The 19,744-nt window shown below is 39.1% G+C and overlaps 1 protein-coding gene across 1 annotated transcript in view; it reads right to left on the bottom strand.

Annotated features, from left to right (window-relative positions):
• The window catches only part of LOC124623192 (DNA-dependent protein kinase catalytic subunit-like), a 565,210-nt gene that overhangs the window by 249,380 nt on the left and 296,086 nt on the right, over nucleotides 1–19,744 (bottom strand). Inside the window, exons 26-27 of the mRNA XM_047149022.1 lie at nucleotides 15,670–16,056; nucleotides 15,250–15,427 (exon numbers count right to left, since the gene is read on the bottom strand). Of these exons, the coding sequence (XP_047004978.1) occupies nucleotides 15,250–15,427; nucleotides 15,670–16,056 (565 nt within the window). The remainder of the gene's footprint in view (nucleotides 1–15,249; nucleotides 15,428–15,669; nucleotides 16,057–19,744) is intronic.

Below are 19,744 nucleotides of genomic sequence, written 5' to 3'. Positions count from 1 at the left end.
ATGTCATAAAAGAAACAAGACATGGGAATTTTGTGAACCATACTAAAATGCATAATTCGGCTTAAAGCGCACATTTGTATGTCCAGATTCAGATGCAAATTTTCTTGGAGTACCAGTACTGTATCATCTCATGTTTGGTTCTTTATTATGGCATGGTGCCATGCGTGCTAGAAGATGAAAACATGAACTTGAAATGCAGCGAACAGTTGAAACTAGCCAATAGTGCTGAATTAAACACTACGTTTCAAATAAATTGACTGCTTCAGCAGAAAAGATTAATAAAAGTTAAAATTCTTTAACAAACCGACTAAAATAACTTCACTGCTCTGCAAGGCGATTAACTCTTGACTGTCAGAAAGGTGGAAACAAAATACAATCTGAAACCAATAAAAAATTTTACCCTTCCGTAATTATGTGAATGTAGTTTAATTCACTTGATAGGTCCTGGCCATAGAAATCCATTTTGTTTTCATTTGATGTGAGAGCAATAAAGGAAGAGGAAACAGCAATATTACGGTATATTGATAATTTTACTTATGGATTATCAATATACCATAATATTACACGCAACTGAGGAAGACAGGACTACAAAAGTTGAAGAGGAAACAGCAAAATCACTTAATGTAAACAAGGGTCACGTGGAGACTACCACCTCCCCTCTACAATTCAGATTGCTCTGTACATCAGGTCCAGATCTACAATATTCCTGAACCGAGGCAATATTAGACAGTGGTGCTCCCCTCCCTCGAGCGTTTGAGGTAGGACACCAAAAATTTAAAAAATCGACTTTTCAAAGATATCTTCATTTTTAGCACTCATGTTTCTGAAGAGTCTGTTACATAAAACATATGTTTGAGGGAACATAATACATGTTATTTGGTCTTAAGTATGCCGAAGTGCAGTGCCACGCCTCTTCACTCAGCATTCTTCCATCGCACATCTCTGTATTTCACTCTGTGGAATTCAAACATGTAATATTTTGTAAAGGGACCATCAATCTATATTCAGGCAAGTGGAAATTAAAATGTCCTGTGGTGCCTCTCCCGCTCCCAGTCGGCCGGTTTGAGATCCTGCCCCTATTTTAAAAAAATCTTGCAATTAATACTGGCTGGGATTATTTGTAACTGGCAGAACAAGAGCTCTTCAGAAAATCTGCTGTCTTTACTGCCTGTTACCTAATAACTGTTTTGTGTGACAAAGTTAAATATCATTGAAATGAGATCCATCCTTCACGAAATCCTCCCCACTCCACCAAGAGTGTCTTTCCGCCGTCCACCTAACCTTCGTAACCTCTTAGTTCATCCCTATGAAATCCCCAAACCACCTTCCCTACCCTCTGGCTCCTACCCTTGTAACTGCCCCCGGTGTAAAACCTGTCCCATGCACCCTCCCACCACCACTTACTCCAGTCCTGTAACCCGGAAGGTGTACACAATCAAAGGCAGAGCCACGTGTGAAAGCACCCACGTGATTTACCAACTGACCTGCCTACACTGTGACGCATTCTATGTGGGAATGACCAGCAACAAACTGTCCATTTGCATGAATGGACACAGGCAGACAGTGTTTGTTGGTAATGAGGATCACCCTGTGGTGAAACATGCCTTGGTGCACGGCCAGCACATCTTGGCACAGTGTTACGCCATCCAGGTTATCTGGATACTTCCCACTAACACCAACCTGTCAGAACTCCAGAGATGGGAACTTGCCCTTCAGCATATCCTCTCTTCTCGCTATCTGCCAGGCCTCAATCTCCGCTAATTTCTAATTTCAATTTGCCGCCGCTCATACCTCACCTGTCTTTCAACAACATCTTTGCCTCTGTACTTCTGCCTTGACTGACATCTCTGCCCAAACTCTTTGCCTCTGTATATGTCTGCTTGTGTCTGTATACGTGTGTGTGTGTGTGTGTGTGTGTGTGTGTGTGTGTGTGTGTGTGTGTGTGTGTGTATACCGTCCTTTTTTCCCCCCTAAGGTAAGTCTTTCCACTCCCGGGATTGGAATGACTCCTTACCCTCTCCCTTAAAACCCACATCCTTTCGTCTTTCCCTCTCCTTTCGTCTTTCCCTCCCCTTCCCTCTTTCCTGATGAAGCAGCCGTTGGTTGCGAAAGCTAGAATTTTGTGTGTATGTTTGTGTTTGTTTGTGTGTCTATCGACCTGCCAGCGCTTTTGTTTGGTAAGTCTCATCATCTTTGTTTTTTGATATATTTTTCCTACGTGGAATGTTTCCCTCTATCATATTCATAAAGTTAAATATAGGATACACAAAACAAGTAAAAACAAGAGACAAGCAAGACAGTACACATTTCTTCAATTCTTAAGTCCTAGCCTTTTTTTTTCTCTCTCTAATCTTGCCACTGCTTTATATGGCGTACTTTCTTTTCTGGGAAAGAATCTATTACCTCATCAAAGTTCGTCAACATTTTGCTACATGAAAAAACAAAATGTCGTCGTCTAATACTAAAAAATCTGTTAATACAAATAGTACCCAAGACTGGTGTGGTTTCTCGATCTGATTACGTGTATTTTGTCGCTGTCTTCAAGATAAAACGAAATAGGCCTGGCTAATATTGCAGCAATTGTTACACCCATCAAATAAACGAGTCTGTTTTGGCATAAATGGTCATTTTTATAACACGACAGAATATAATTCACAAAGTACCAATATCAAATGCCTATTAGGCCTACTACAAGCAAAAAGTGTTATGTTAGGAAATGGTTTCACATTTCATTCGTACACTCTAGCTTCTGAAGCACGAGATCGAAATGTAGTAGTAGTACAAAATTTTTATATACATTTTGAATCGTCATATTCTTCCGTCATTTGTGAGAATCCCCTTTTCTCCTCCTTCCTCATTCTGACAAACAATCTTGTCATCACTAACTCTCTAACTATTCCTGCCAGTGTCAAAACTTATTCTCTGGTTAACTTCACTAACCCTGCCACAATCACCGGTTTAGTTATCCCGCATTTATTCTCCGGTTAGGCATTATTACGTTGTTGTACAACGCATTTTCCGCGCGGCTCCCAGAATAGAACTTTAACGGCTGCTAGCTGGGGACTGTATAACTGGTCCTTAGTAGTGTAGCGGTCTGGCCAAAAATTTTCTGGCAAAATTTCGTTTCCTTGGATACTTAGAGAAGACAATACATAATTTTTGTTGCCTGTTATTCCTGTTAGTCATTTATTTCCACTCTGGTAGTCTGAATCTATGGAATTCGCTAGTAATTATAGCAATGCTGATCATTGGCAAACCCAGTCAACCATATAAACATTGACTGGCATTCACCCGTTCGGCTCTATTCGCTCAGCTCTTATAGCCCCGTCCTCTTTTGTCGGCAGGAATGTTTATTTCTAGATGCAATGGGGATTCCCCTGGCAGAGACATCATGTACATTATGCACACATTCAAAAATCAACTTACGATTCATTCAGAAATCAACTTAGGATTTGATCAAAAATGTTAAAAAACCAACAGGGTTGTGTTAAAAAATCATATGAGTAATCGATAGACCAATGTGCACTGGGTGCTAGGTGCTTTGTGAAACAAGGTATTCTCAATAATATGAATTTGCCCCCCCCCTCCCCCCTTGAAACTGCTGGCCGGGGTCGATACCCTGGTTTGCCCTCACCCCCTACCCCTAGTTCTGGGCCTGTTGCGCATACACGAATCTGGCGGCTTAGGCGCACCAGTAAAATTCTTCCGGATGGCATCTGGCTGCTTGCTGCTATTGCTTGTACAGCTAACTGTCACACTTCTGTAGCCAGAAGCGGGAGAAGGTACTACTCATATGCGACAATTTAATTGAAAACTAAAACAATGAAAACTTCCCGGAATTCTAAAAAATTCCCGGGTTTTTCCCGGATCTCCCGGTAGTCCCAAGTCATATACACCTGGAGATAGCTCTTTATAAAGATAATCCAAGTTACTCTTGGAAGTGACCTTGGGTACTTTTAGGTCAGAAAGAATATATTAATGTAATGTCAGTAAAGAGCAACAGCACCCTTGAAGAGGTCCAGAATTGATCTCATATACTAAAGGTAATAATGCCCACAGACTTTCAAGAACAGACAACTGGATGAAAAAATAAGTTAACTATAGCAAAATCCAGAATTCAGATTGTAATACCTATTGCACGACAGGACAGAAATTAAAAGAAAAGCAGTGTGGTTTCAGTTGCCTGAAACTGCAGCTTGTGTGTGTGTGTGTGTGTGTGTGTGTGTGTGTTTTGTTGACAAAGGCCTTAAGCCCCAAAAACTTTAATTGTGAGAGTCGTTTTGTTGTACCTATCTTTGACTCAGCATCTCCGCTATATGGTGAGTAGCAACTTTCCTTCTCATAATATTGTTACATTTCATCCTGGATTTTCCATTGTTTGATTAATATAAAGAACTAGATATCTAGTGAGGTTATTACAGAACTCTAGTTTAAATAACCTGGGCAAAGATAAGCATCAAAGATTGGTCCTACCTAGCAATCAGATGCTTTTACAGACCAACTGCCACAGAAGCGATAGTGATACAGTGCTTCAGAGAAAACTTGGAGAATATAGTGAGTAAGATCCTGATGAGGCTGTTACAACACCAGTTCTAATTATGTGTCTCCCATTTCTTATCTGGCAGACAGGAATTCATCAAAGATTGTTTGCAATTTCTTGTCTGAAATTTACTTCAAGCAAATTTGGTAGAACATAAATAATTTATGAGTAAAGGTAAAAATACACTGCAAAGTAAAGGCATCGATTGAATGTGACAGGCACACGAGAAAGACTGAAAACTGCAGGGCACCAATGTTACTAATAATGGGTCATAAAGGCATCTCATCTTTGCGAACCTTGAAAGTACTTAAAGTCTCAGTGGAACTGGTGCTCTCTGTCGTAGCTGCTTCTTAACTTTGTCTGGCAAGCTGGATTCCTAGAGAAGCACTGTGGTCTTCCTCGCCATTCTCTTGGTAGAATCAGTGTCGATCTTCTGATATGTGCTGTCTTCTTGCAGGTTCTCAGAGTAATCATTGTGAGATAGGATCACAGGTTTGTTGCCTTGTTGTCTGGTAAGACCACAATATCTGGGCATTCTCTTAGTCTCTGTATGGATGGTCTCTCCCTGCTCCAGATGTTTGATTTCATAGGTTTTGTTCGTGGAAAGAAATTATTCTTCAGGTGCTTCAGGTAGGAGACATGTAGCTGCCTGCTCCACTGCACTTATGATACCTTTTATAGGTGTCTATTTGGGAGTGGGTGCAAAATTGAGTCCTTTGATGTGAACTGAAATCATGTCCTCATCCAGTTGCTTGGCAATGATATCTATAGTAGTATTCAGAGAGGATCAGAATATTGTCCCCCTGATATATACAGATGTATCAGATGATCTCGGTAAGTGTGAAAGAATGTTGTGTAGTTCAGGAGACGTGTTTGAAGTTAAGTCTTCCAGGGCTGCGTCAAATCATCTTCCCCCTACACCTTCATTTATTTCCTCTACTCTTTCTCTTCAAGTTCTTTTCCCTTCATATAGGCCTCTATGCATTCACTCCAACTTTCAATCTTCTTTTCGTTACTTAGTATGAACTTGCTATCTGAGCTCTTGATATGTATAAAGCCGTTCTTTAATTTTTCTATATGATACTTCTATCTTTTCCATAGTCATGCATATTTCGTAAGTCTTGCATTTCTTCTCTAGCCATCCCTGTTTTGCCAGTTTGCACTTCTGTAAATGTAACTTTTTAGAGGTCTTTGCTGTACTACTATTATGTTTTTGTATTTTCTCTTTTTATTAATAATTAGCCATCATCCAAGGTTTTCCACAGGGTCTTGTCTTTTTACCTTAGATTAGATTAATTATTCATTCCATAGACCCATAAAAGAGGGGATCCTCGGGGGTGGGGGGCATGTCAGATAAACACATTACAAAAAATGTAATTAGAAAAATTTGAGTTTCATTAATTTTAATGATTCTCAGTCAATAAATAGTAAAATTATGTACTTGAATCAAAATTAAACCTCTTAATATTTACAGGTTTAATACTTACACCTGCTTTCATTAAATCCATCATTCACACAGCAGCTAGTCACTTGGCTATTACAACCAAGTATTGTCAAAAATTAAAGTAAATTATTCATTTCAATGATCTTCAGTTAAGAACAGTCAAATTACGTACAAGATTTAAAATTAAACTTCCACTATTTACAGACTTAAGACTTACATCCGTTTTCCATATATCTATCATTCACACAGTAGGTACATACTTGGCTGTTACAACCAAGTATTGTCAAAAACTAAAGTATAATAAATCTTCATTAAAATGGTCTACTGCACTTGTTGATAAGTTCATGGATGGAATAGAAGGAGTTGGCCACAAAAATTCTATTAAATTATGTTTACATTGTGCCTTGTCAAACTAAACTCTTAATGGTTGCTGGTAACTCATTGAAAATATGCGTTGCTGAATACTGGACTCCTTCCTGGGCAAGAGTAAGTGATTTTAAATATTTATGTATATTGTTCTTATTCCTAGTATTGATACTGTGTACTAAGCAGTTAGTTGGAAAAAGAGATGTATTATTTACAACAAACTTCATCAAGGAATAAATATACTGAGAAGCTGTGGTTAGTATGCCCAATTCTTTGAAAAGGTTTGGACATGATGTGTGCGATTCTGTGCTGCCTTCACAGCATAATTTCTCAAGGATACAGTTCGTCTCCTATTGTTTTCCTAAGCCAGTTTTCATTCAATCGTTGAGTAAGGCTCCCTTTGAAATTCTCAACAAGTTCTGTTGCGTGAAACTACTCAGGCTCTACTTTCTTAATTTGCTACTTTTTTTACAATTTCTTCAGCTTTAATCTGAAGTTCACAACAAATTAATTGTTGACCATGTCAACATCTCCCCCTGGAAATGTTCTGCAGTTTAAAATCTGGTTTCAATATCTGGCTTAGCATTTTGTAATCTGTTTGAAATCTCATAGTGTCTCTAGGTCTATTTCACATATCCAATCTTCTTTCATGATTTAAACTAAATATTAGCTATAATTAAATTTTACTCAGTGCAAAACTACCAGGTAGCATCCCCTTTCATTCTTCTTCCCCCATCCATGTTCTCTTACTATATTTCCTTCTCTCCCTTTTCCAGCTATCAAACTCCAGTCCCTCACCATAATTAAATTTTTTTGTCTCCCTTAACTATTTGAATAATTTCTGTTATCTCAAAAGAAATTCCTTCCAGACCATCACTATCTGCAGAGGTAGTTGGCATATAAACTAGAACTGCCGTGGTGGGCACTGGCTCTGTGTCTATCCTGGCAACTACAACAAGTTCCTGTGTTATACACAGTAGCCTATCTACATTCCTATTTTTTAAAATCATTATTAAATATACTTCTGCATTACAACAAACTCATTTTGTGTTCACAACCTTGTACTAATATGACCCAAAGTCCTGTTCATTCTGCCACCACATCCACTAATTCCCACCATATTCAACTTCAACTTATCCACTTCCCCTTTTCAATTCTCTAACATAACTACCAATTACGGAATGTAACATCCCACACACCAACATGCAGAATGCCATTTTTGTTTCTCCTGATGAAATCCTCATGTGAAGTTCCTGCCCAGAGTTATGAATGGAAATTATTTTTCTTATGGAATATAAAGGGCTGTTAATTTCTCCTCACTAAAATCCATTCGCAATATTAACACATCAAGGTCATTTAACTAATGTTACAAGGCCAGATCAGCTAATCATCCAGACTAGTGCCCCTGCAACTGCTGAAATGTCTGCTGATCTTCTTCAGATGCCACATGTTTCTCTGACCTTTCAACAGAGGTGTGTATCCATCTTATAACCTCCTTACAGAGTGACACCACCTGCACCCTTTTCCAATCATGTGACACATTCAGTTATTACTATTACCTTCAGAAAAGTGATGCTTAAAGTGACAGATCCAATGTATATTTGAGGTAGATCCTAGTAGGCACTCCATTAGGTCCTGTGACTTTTCCTCTATCAAGTGATTTGACTTTCTTTTTCTTTCTTTCTTTCTTTTTTAATTTACACATTCCCTTACTTCTATATCAAATAACATTTGTGAAATGATCAAACATAGGAACTGCACTCTGATGGTCTTAGCTTAATAGTTTCAAAGGCAGCTTTTAGTGTTGTGGCCTTCATTTTATCTACCTCCATTTTGGTATCGTAATGGTCAATCAGGATTATTTTATTTATTTATTTATTTATTTATTTTTTTTTTTTTACATCAGCAAACACATCTAATAGCTGCAAGCTCAACAGATTATGAAGAGATTGAAAAATGCCTGATGAGATAAAAGAAATTATTCAAATAATTAAAGGATATTAAAGTGTAATTGCCATAAGGATTGGAAATGTGACAGCAGTAAAAGGACAAGAAAAAAGGAAGAAATAAAAGAAAGGTTACAAATATGAACTGAGGAATACCAATGGAGGGAGAAGGTACCTGGTCGAATACTCCATAGAGCATGAATTAATCACTGCAAACACCTGTTTTACAACTTCTGAAGAATGGCTGCATTTATGGAAGACACCTAAAGACACCTGTCAGTTTCATATTGACTATATAATGGTTAAGACAAAAAATTCAAAACCAATTTTAAACTGGAGGAGATTCAAGGAGCAGATTTAGAGTCAGGACATAATTTATAGATGCTGCTCAAAATGACGAGACCTGGATCAATCTTTTTTAAAAAAAACCTGCATGTCAAGAGTTTCAGTGGGAATATTAGGTAACTACTGAGTGAAACAGACGAAATAAATACAACACATGATGAATAGGTAGCTTTGCAAGATAAAATAGTGAAGGACTTGTGGATCAAATAGGGGAAAAAAAGTTTCAGTACAAACCCTTGCATAACATACGTGATTTTGCATTTAATTAACAGTAAAGAAAACTGGAGCAAATGAGTTAAGTAAAGGGAAATATCGAATAATAAAATGTTATACTATTAGGAAGTGCTTTCATGATGAAGCAGGAATTACTTTTTTTACTTTACTTTACAACACATGTGGCAAGGGCCTTTTCGACCGTACGCCTGCTCGATGAGTCTCTTCCACTTCTGTCTGTCGAATCCTCTGTTTGTCCAGTTGCTGTTGCTGTTCATCCTAGCTGTGTCCTCCTGAATGTTATCCCGCCACCTGACCATCTGATTCTGGGTCTTCCTCTTCCTCTCGTTCCATCTATTGTTCTGCTGAATGCCATTCTAGGTGGTTATTATCTGTCATTCTTGCTATATGGCCTGTCCAATTCAACCTTCTCCTCTTGAGCACTTTGACGATGTCATGGTGTTTGTACAGCTCTCTTAATTCTTCATTTCTTCTTATTCTCCATTCCATGTTATTTTTGTCGCATTAAGTCCAAAAATTTTCTTTAGTACTTTTCTTTCGAATGTTAACAGTTGTTCTTCGTCTTTCTTTCTAAATATTAATGTTTCACATCCATATAACATCACAGATATAATGGTCGATTGATATAAGCGGATTTTAAAGTAACTGCTAAGTGATCTTTTTCTTAGAATTTTGATGAAACTAAAAAGTGTCTTGTTTGCTGTTGCTAAACAGGCATCTATTTCTATATCTGTTCTGTTGTTATTACTAAAATGACTTCCTAGGTACTTGAAGTGGTCAACAGTCTTGAAATTGAATCCATTTACAGTCAAAGGTGCATCTTTTCTTGTTTTCTTACTTATGGGCAGGTATTCTGTCTTTTCATCATTAACATGTAATCTTATTTTCTCAGCAATTTTGTAGTAATTTTGCATCATTCTGATTAACTCTGTTTTGGAACTACTTACTTGTGCCACATCATCTGCATAGGCAAGTCTTGTAATGTTCACATCCTGTAGCTAGATTCCTTGTAGACTGATTTTAGAAAATTCTCTCTTGATTTTCTCTAGGACAAGGTTAAATAAAATAGGTGAAATGGCATACCCTTGTCTCAGTTCAGTGTACACCTTAAAATTTCAGTTTCTCCTGCTGGTGTCTTTATGTGACAAAGTTTCATTTGTACACATTTTAACTAATATGATTCATGTCTTGTGAAAAAAAAAATGCAAAACACTTTTACTAGAACTGGTAACAGTCCTCTGATTTGTAGCCAAGTGGCAGGCTTAAACCAGATGCTCAGATGATTTTATGATTATCTTGGGTGAAAATTTTTCTAACTCTGTTACAGTGTGGAGAATTGTAGACCCCCCAACCTGTCCTTAATAGGCCAGGCTCGTACTAAGCATAGGAAGCAGCTAGACAGAGAAGTTCCTCTACAAGCATGATAAGATACATTCGAAGTTCAAGCAGGGAAAAATATGATCACTATTAATGAAAGAGAGAAGCCCTCTTTATGACAGACCACAGCAAGAAAATGTTAATATAGATTTAGTTAACTGCTAGTGTGTCTGCAGAAAGGTCCCAGGACTAGTATTATTTATAAACTGTAACAATGTTCACATGGTATAAAGGCCAGAAGTCTGACTGAAGCCAGATGTTAATAACAAAAAAATTATGAATTATGACTGAGGTGTTTCTTCCAAGGATGGGTTGAATTTTGGCAGTAGAGGCATGTTTATCACTAAAAATATGATAATATCTAGTAAGGTTAGTACAGATTCCAAATGGGAAATTATTTGTGTGAAGATGTGTTAAAGGTGGTCATTGGATGCTTTTATAGATCCCCTGCTTCAGAAGGAGTGGAACATTTGAAGGGACTTGAATATTTTGCAAATATTTCCTTGTGATATTATAGTTTTAGGTGGAGATTTCAACGTAACAACTACAAACTCATAGCCTCAAGTGATTAGAGCAGGTAGTAGAGAGAGGGAATAATGTGAAATTGTTCTACACTGGTTGACAATTGCTAAGGAACAAATGACACTTGCTAAGGAGCAACTGCTACCTGCTAGAGAACAACCAACCAATGATAGTAAAGGTAATGTAGGGGGTGGGATGTTCAATTGCTGAGAAGCCTGTGCCTGAATACATTGTATCCACTCAACAGTACACACACAATGGTGCTTCACAGAAGTTGCTGTGGAACTGATTTGTGTGATATTCCATGTAATAGGGCAACATGTCTGCAAGACATCATTTGAGTGCTTACGATCATGGATGAGCAGTTGGATGGCTCAAGTGTCACTACTGCCGCCACAGTAATTGGTGTGTCCAAAAGTGTCATCTCATGATTAGAAAAGGACGTTAAAAGTGAAAATGTTATGCGAAAGCATGCTGATGGGCCACAACACTCCAAGAAGATCGATATGGAGCCCTAGTGGTGAAAAATAACAGACATCTCATTTCTAGGGGGACTGCTGCAGACTTTGCAACTACTACCAGTACACTGGTCTCTGCCAGAACCTTTCTGCGGTGATTAAATTAGGCTAGTTTGTATGCTGTGAAACTTGTTAAACACATCCCACTTCAATCATGCCTTCGTAGAGAAAGTTTTTGTTGGTGTAGGCAGCGGTCAGTAACAGTGGTATAGAGTGATGTTCTCCAATGAATCCCACTTCACGGTGGCAAGTGCTTCTGGCCACTTGTTTTTGTGTGTGGTGGGGGGGGGGGGGGGGGGGGGGGGGGGAATATGTTATAACTGATAGAGTGTTTATGAATGTCATCAGTATGGCATAAGCATTTTGTGTTGGCAAGCATTAGGCTCATAGTCCAAACACCATTGCATATCTTTGTGCGAGGTACCATTACAGCACAGTGGTATTGCAGGGAGATTATTCTGGGTCATGTAGTCTGTTTAGAGGTGTGCCAGTCCTGAATTTCTGTTCATGGATGACAATGTCCAACCACACAGGACCAGGTGTCAGGCACACTGTAAAGTGAAGATACTGAACACATGGAATTGTCTGTGTACAACATGGACCTAAACTCTATAGAACATTCCTGGGATGCTCATGGAAAACGTTTTTCTTAATGAACACCCACTCCCTGAACCTTGCAAGAACTGAAACCCCATCGAGAGAGGAGTGGGACAGTATCCCCAAGGAATCCTCAACAGTTAGTAGGTAGCATGAGCAACAGGTGCAAAATGTGCATTACTGCCTGAGGATGGTATATTCCTTACTGAAAGTCAGATATCAATCTTTGTCTCCATTCCTGACCAATAGTAAGTAAAGCAGTGTAAATGTCTTATCCAGAAGTTACCTTAAGCAGCTAACTGCAGATCGACTTGTGAAAATTACATATTAGATTTCCTGGTCACCAACAGGCCCAAACTTTTCGTCCCACTTGGCATAGAACAGGAAATCAGTAATCCTAATGCTGCTACAGCATCAGTGAATACAACTGTAAACAGGAATATAAAGAAAGGTCCGGAGATATTCCTGCTAAGCAAGAGCAACAAGAAACACATTTCAGATAAGGAGTAAATGTGTAAACTTCACATCCAAAACTGAATACATCGAGCATCAATGGACAAACTTCAAGAGTATAATATAATGCACTTTAGACAGGGACATGGTGAGCAAAATTGTTGGGTTACCGTGTTGATGAGAACAAGCAGATTTAAGACAATTATGATCAATTAAGATGAATTTTAATGAGAAACTGAACCACAAATTGAAAATGTGTCAAATATAATGTAAAGAAAACCCAGTTTACCATCTGTGGAATTTATACATAGAAAAGTGATAGTAATTATGATGCAGCCAACTGTAAAGACATAGGATTTATGTTCAGAACAGAAGTCACATTATGTGTGTAAAGTAATTTACAGAAACAATTAAGAGATTGTTATTGGTATGCATTCCATGTAACTTAAATGCAAAAACTGTAGTATTTCAACATGCTCACCGTTTTAGAAATATTATAATGAACTGTGAAGCCAAGTTCTATAACCAGTTTTGTGAAAGCATCACAATCCTAACTGTAAATTTGATTAATACCAGTTTGAACAATGCATAATGTAACTTCATAACTGTTGAAGTCCATACAGGCAGCAATGACAGTATCTGTATCGCATCAGTCTTGCCACAGTTTTATCTGTGTCGTGACACAATAAATATATTTTAAATGTATAAGTGATTCAGCTATGTTATGTTTTGGTTAATTTTACATAAATTGCCTGAGATAGATAAAACTGGAACCAGGTGAAATTTTTGGTGGAGAACTTGTGAGAAACTTGAGTTACACACCTCAATCAAATAGTTGATTACAGCAAGTTAAGTACCTGAAACAATGCCATGAAAACCGGTTAAGTTTTAATCAAAGCTGTCTACCCAGACACACTGTGACTGTAATGGCACTGAAATAGAAAATGACAGAAAGAAGACAAAAATACTACATGTCTTTTCCCAAATCTGTATAACTGAGGAAGATTACACAGTAGTTTTCTCATGTAACTCATTGCATGAATGTCAACATGACTGATACTGATGGAAGAGACCATGGGATAAAAAAGCAAGTACAATTGCTCAAAGAAGGAAAGACCAATGGTCTTAACCAGATACCAATACAACTTACATAGAGTATATGAAAGACTTTGCTCCTCTTCTAGCAGTAGTGTGCCACTGACCGCGAAGAATTCCTAATGACTGGAAAAAAGTGCAGGTCATTCTCATTTGCAAGAAGGGCACACTTTTCTGTGTGTGTATCGATGGTACTAGCCATTTTGCCACCAGAAGGTAAGTGATGGCCAGCAATTGTATTTAATAATTTATGAGTTTATGACTGAATTTTTCTCAGATACAATTCCTGTAATTAGTAATGTTTCATCTTCAACAGCTAACGCAAAATGTAAACAGTGGTAAATTCCATTGTGGACACATCACAAACAGTTGTGTATTGTTTCTCAAGGTAATTCCACTAATACTCATGTGGCAGACAGGTGTCTGTTATGAAACATAAACTGTTTACAAATGTGTGCCTTATACATACATCTCATTCAGGACCTGATACCACCTCTAACATTTTTTGTAACCATTGGATTCTTATTTCAAAATAAATATGAAACCCTTACTGTCTGTATAATTTTGACCCTTTGTTTGTATGCGACTAATGTGACAACATGAATGCAAGATTACACACACTCCACACGGTATATGTAGGTTACGTTATGACACTATTCACTCCGGTGTAAGTTTGCATAACTACATGAATACAGATTACACAATGCATTGTAAACACCATAAAATGAAAAAGATTTCTCAATAGTGGTGTTGACTGCTGCAGATGGGTATGCTGGCCTGACACCATTCCAACTTATTTGTGGATATAAATATTTTGTGAAATGTTAGTTGATTTCATAATCATAATGATATTCTTCAAATACTTCCAGATGTTCAATCTGATCATTCAATCCTTCTGCACTATATTTATACAAAATAACCTAATCATTTTCATCAGATGCTGTGAGTGATGGTTTTAGATATGTCAGCTCACCGCTGCACAACAGATTGATTCCAGATGTCAATCACACCCCTCACTATGTATTCATTTCCCACCATGACCATTCTATGAAATACCATATTGCAGTGCCTGTTTTATTCCGAATTACGATGCAATGTTCCTTCGGATGTGCATGTACCGGGCAAACAACTTTTGATTAAAATGTCTCCCCTGCATGAGAATACACATAATGAACATATAAGTGCAGGTTATAGACACATGGTTGACAACATGTAGAAGTTTGGGTCTGGTTGTGGAGTGTGCTCGGAGAGCTGAATTGTGAGGTGACAGCTAGCGATATGTGGGAAACTGGGTTCAAGTCCCATTCTGGCACAAATTTTCATTGTTGTTATTTCATTATACAGCCGATGGTTGCCCATATTCACAACTGTGAATACATTTAATGTATTCTATGAGAAGTTTTGTTTTCTTGGACAGTGCACCTACATGTATGTAGGTAAACAGGGAAACCACAAAGTAAATGGAGGGGAGATAGACCAGTTTTCATATTTTCATGTTTCTAGCTTCTTTTTTAAGTCCGTACGATTTTGATTAAGTTCTTCATTTTTCATGTATTATGTCTCAATTTTTAATCATATGTTTCTATTCCCACTTTCTTCTGTTTCTCACATTTTGGTTCTAGTTCTGTACTGTGGTCCCAATATCTTGTTCTTATATCTTATAAACCAACCAACAGTGTGATGTCCTGAAACCACAAATCTATTGCCTTTCTTAATTACACACTCACAAGTTAGGGTATAAAATTAGCCAACGTACTAATATACTCTGACAATTTCATTAACTAAAGACAGATATCTGAAACAGACACTTACCTTCTGCTGGTTCTCTGAAAACAGGAATCCAGAAACAAAAGTTTCTTCAAATTTTGTGTTTGTAATGACAGCTACTAGACCATTGTATGCAGCACATTGCATCTTGCGAAACAGTTCCAGCACTACAGGATCTTCCATAGCATTTGATGGTTTCTCAATACTCCGAAACGCTTTCAATCTATAACAAAATGCAAATGGAAGTAGTGTGTTGTTACCTGTTCTGTAGCTGCATTACCTATGTAACACAACAGTTGGTTTATCGATTTGTCCTGAATTACAAAGCCATTCAAAGATTGTATTATTTCTGCTGCTTCAGCAGTAACACCATGTTTGAATGTGCTGATAACCACTTTATTTACAGAAATGCACAAAGAAGAAGAAGAAGAAGAAGAAATGTATATCAGAAAAAAATATACAAACCTCTTAACAATTTCCTTCATCAGCTCTTTTCCTTGAATGACAGCACCTGGAAAAGCTGCATTTGTGATGGGGCTTGCTTTGTCTTCAAGTACTTCCTTACTGCACTTGAAATGTAAAACATCTAATAACTGGGAAGCACCAAATTTTGAAACAATGTCATGTTTCGTGATGAATATATTGGTGTCTTCCACCATGCTAGACAAATTTTTCATAATATCTTTAATATATTTAGCATAAAAGGTTTGAATTGCACTAATACTACTGTACTTAACAAGAGGCACCAGAAACTTCTCAATGCTGCCCAGTCGTGTGTTTGAATCATACACTCTGTTACTAAACACGGAGAATGCTGTTTCCAAGCATTCCTGTTGCTTTTCTGATGTCAACCTGGAAAGATAGCAAAAAAGTTTTATTAAAGTTGTAACACTGATCAGGGAGTAACATAATGAATAGATTAAAATGAAAGATTTGTCACTTTTATTCAACAGGTAAATTGGATGAAAAACCCTACTTCTTCGGACCTTCTGCTCTTCTCTCACTTTTCAACTACTCCCTCTGTTCATGTATCATCTCTTAACAGTTTGTCCAGGTATTGCCTTACCTCTGGTCATTCCTATTCTTCCCTATCCTAAAGTTATTTTCTGAACTTAGTTCATTCTTGCATACTTCATTTTCCAAACATGCATTATCATAGAACCTGATACAACGAGGTAGTCTTCCACAACACACCACTCTATTTGAGCCCTTCATGTTTCATTCTCCACCTACACTACAGAAAACCAGTAAGTAGATCAGAAGCTTAAATGTCGCATGTTCTTTAAATTATATTTACTTCTTGCTCAGAGCTTCTAGTGTTTAACTACTTGTAATGATATGTGAAAAAACAATATATCTAATACCACAGAAATTAAAAGTTGCTTTTGTGCTTTTTTTAAGTAATTTTATGTTTGATACTACAATTAGATGACAAACATTAATGAAATTAGAATGAAATTTTCACTCTACAGCGGAGTGTGCGCTGATATGAAACTTCCTGGCAGATTAAAACTGTATGCCGCACCGAGACTCGAACTCGGGACCTTTGCCTTTCACGGGCAAGTGCTCTACCAACTGAGCTACCCAAGCACGACTCACACTCCGTCCTCACAGCTTTGTAGGAGACGAGATACTGGTGGAATTAAAGCCTGTGAGGATGGGGCTTGAGTCGTGCTTGGGTAGCTCAGTTGGTAGAGCACTTGACCGTGAAAGGCAAAGGTCCCGAGTTCGAGTCTCAGTCTGGCACACAGTTTAAATCTGCCAGGAAGTTTCATTAATGAAATTTCTGGGAGATATCTCCATGCATGTGGTTCAGAATTCACACAGCCAGCTTGTTTCAAAAATGTGCAACCAAGGAAAGTACACAAATAACAAAAATCAATATACTCTGATTGGCCAGAACATTACAATCACTACCCTACTATAAATATAAATCCAACCAGGGAACAGTAATGACACCTGGTGAGGAATGACTGCTAGTCAGACACATGTGCAATGTATGTAGTATCAGTTAGTGTGCTGTCATTGTGTAGAATGGGGAAGGCGCACAAGCTGGAGTTTGACCGAGGGCAGATTGTGATGGCCTGGAGGCTCAGCACGAGCATTTAGGAAACTGTACAACTTGTTGGGTGTCTGAGGAGTGCTGTGGTGAGTGTCTTCAACAAGTGACAAAACAAAGGTGAAACCAAGCCCAGATGCTGTGGGGTTGGGCCACCACCCCTGACTACAGATGACGAACATAATAGGCTGGACAGACCGGTAAAACAGAGCAGGCGGCGAACTGTGGTAGACTTTAATGCTGGAGAGAGTAGAAGTGTGTGTGCATACACAGTGCACCATACACTCCTAATGATGGGCCTCCGCAGCTGACGGATGACCCATGCACGTGCCAATGTTGAACACCATGACATCAGCAATTACGACTGAAGGAACTGGGCAAGTGATCATCGGCGCTGGATGTTGACACAGTGGCAGAGCATTCCATGGTCTGATGAATCTCGGTGCCTTCTTCACCATGCCTGTAGGTGGGTGCGAATCTATTGTCTTCCAGGGGAATAGCTCCTCGACAGCTGTACTGCAGGATGGAGACAAGCTGGCACTGGCTCCATTATGCTCTGCGGAACATTCAAGTGAGCATCCATGGATCCAGTGGAGCTTGTGCAAGGCACCATGACAGCTGAGGAGTATTCTACACTGATTGCAGACCACACACACCCCTTCATGGCAATCATGTTTTGCGATGGCAGTGGCGTTTTTCAACAAGATAAGGCGCCATGTCACAAGGCCAGGAGCATGATGGAGTGGTTGGAGGAATACAGTGGCGAGTTCCAATTGATGTGTTGGGCTCCCAGCTTACCAGATCTGAACCAGATTGAACACATCTGGGATGTGATTGAACCCGGCATCAGAGCTCATGGCCCCCTCCTCTCCAATTTACAGGAATTAGGTGCCAACTCCTCCCAGTGGCCTACGAAGACCTTACTGCTTCCATACCATGTTATTTGTGCCAAAAGTGAATATACTGGCTATTAAGTAGGTGGTCATGATATTTCCAGCTGATCAGTGTACATACACTCTTGACTGTTAAAATTGCAACACCATGAAGGCAGCATGCAAGAAATGTGAAACTGGTACATAGTGCAGGACATGCTTCAACATGAAAATGATTAGCATTTTGGTACAACCACACAAAAGTAAGCATGAATAATGCTACCTACAGGGTGTTTCAAAAATGACCGGTATATTTGAAACGGCAATAAAAACTAAACGAGCAGCGATAGAAATACACCGTTTGTTGCAATATGCTTGGGACAACAGTACAGTTTCAGGCAGACAAACTTTCGAAATTACAGTAGTTACAATTTTCAACCACAGATGGCGCTGCAAGTGATGTGAAAGATATAGAAGACAACGCAGTCTGTGGGTGCGCCATTCTGTACGTCGTCTTTCTGCTGTAAGCGTGTGCTGTTCACAACGTGCAAGTGTGCTGTAGACAACATGGTTTATTCCTTACAACAGAGGATTTTTCTGGTGTTGGAATTCCACCGCCTAGAACACAGTGTTGTTGCAACAAGATGAAGTTTTCAACGGAGGTTTAATGTAACCAAAGGACCGAAAAGCGATACAATAAAGGATCTGTTTGAAAAATTTCAACGGACTGGGAACGTGACGGATGAACGTGCTGGAAAGGTAGGGCGACCGCGTACGGCAACCACAGAGGGCAACGCGCAGCTAGTGCAGCAGGTGATCCAACAGCGGCCTCGGGTTTCCGTTCGCCGTGTTGCAGCTGCGGTCCAAATGACGCCAACGTCCACGTATCGTCTCATGCGCCAGAGTTTACACCTCTATCCATACAAAATTCAAACGCGGCAACCCCTCAGCGCCGCTACCATTGCTGCACGAGAGACATGCGCTAACGATATAGTGCACAGGATTGATGACGGCGATATGCATGTGGGCAGCATTTGGTTTACTGACGAAGCTTATTTTTACCTGGACGGCTTCTTCAATAAACAGAACTGGCGCATATGGGGAACCGAAAAGCCCCATGTTGCAGTCCCATCGTCCCTGCATCCTCAAAAAGTACTGGTCTGGGCCGCCATTTCTTCCAAAGGAATCATTGGCCCATTTTTCAGATCCGAAACGATTACTGCATCACGCTATCTGGACATTCTTCGTGAATTTGTGGCGGTACAAACTGCCTTAGACGACACTGCGAACACCTCGTGGTTTATGCAAGATGGTGCCCGGCCACATCGCATGGCCGACGTCTTTAATTTCCTGAATGAATATTTCGATGATCGTGTGATTGCTTTGCGCTATCCGAAACATACAGGAGGCGGCGTGGATTGGCCTCCCTATTCGCCAGACATGAACCCCTGTGGCTTCTTTCTGTGGGGACACTTGAAAGACGAGGTGTACCGCCAGAATCCAGAAACAATTGAACAGCTGTAGCAGTACATCTCATCTGCATGTGAAGCCATTCCGCCAAACACGTTGTCAAAGGTTTCGGGTAATTTCATTCAGAGACTACGCCATA

This window comes from Schistocerca americana, chromosome 1 (assembly GCF_021461395.2).
Source record: "Schistocerca americana isolate TAMUIC-IGC-003095 chromosome 1, iqSchAmer2.1, whole genome shotgun sequence".
Taxonomy (NCBI): Eukaryota; Metazoa; Arthropoda; class Insecta; order Orthoptera; family Acrididae; genus Schistocerca; species Schistocerca americana.
Note: the sequence above shows the minus strand (reverse complement) of the source record. Positions and strands in the feature narration are given on the sequence as shown.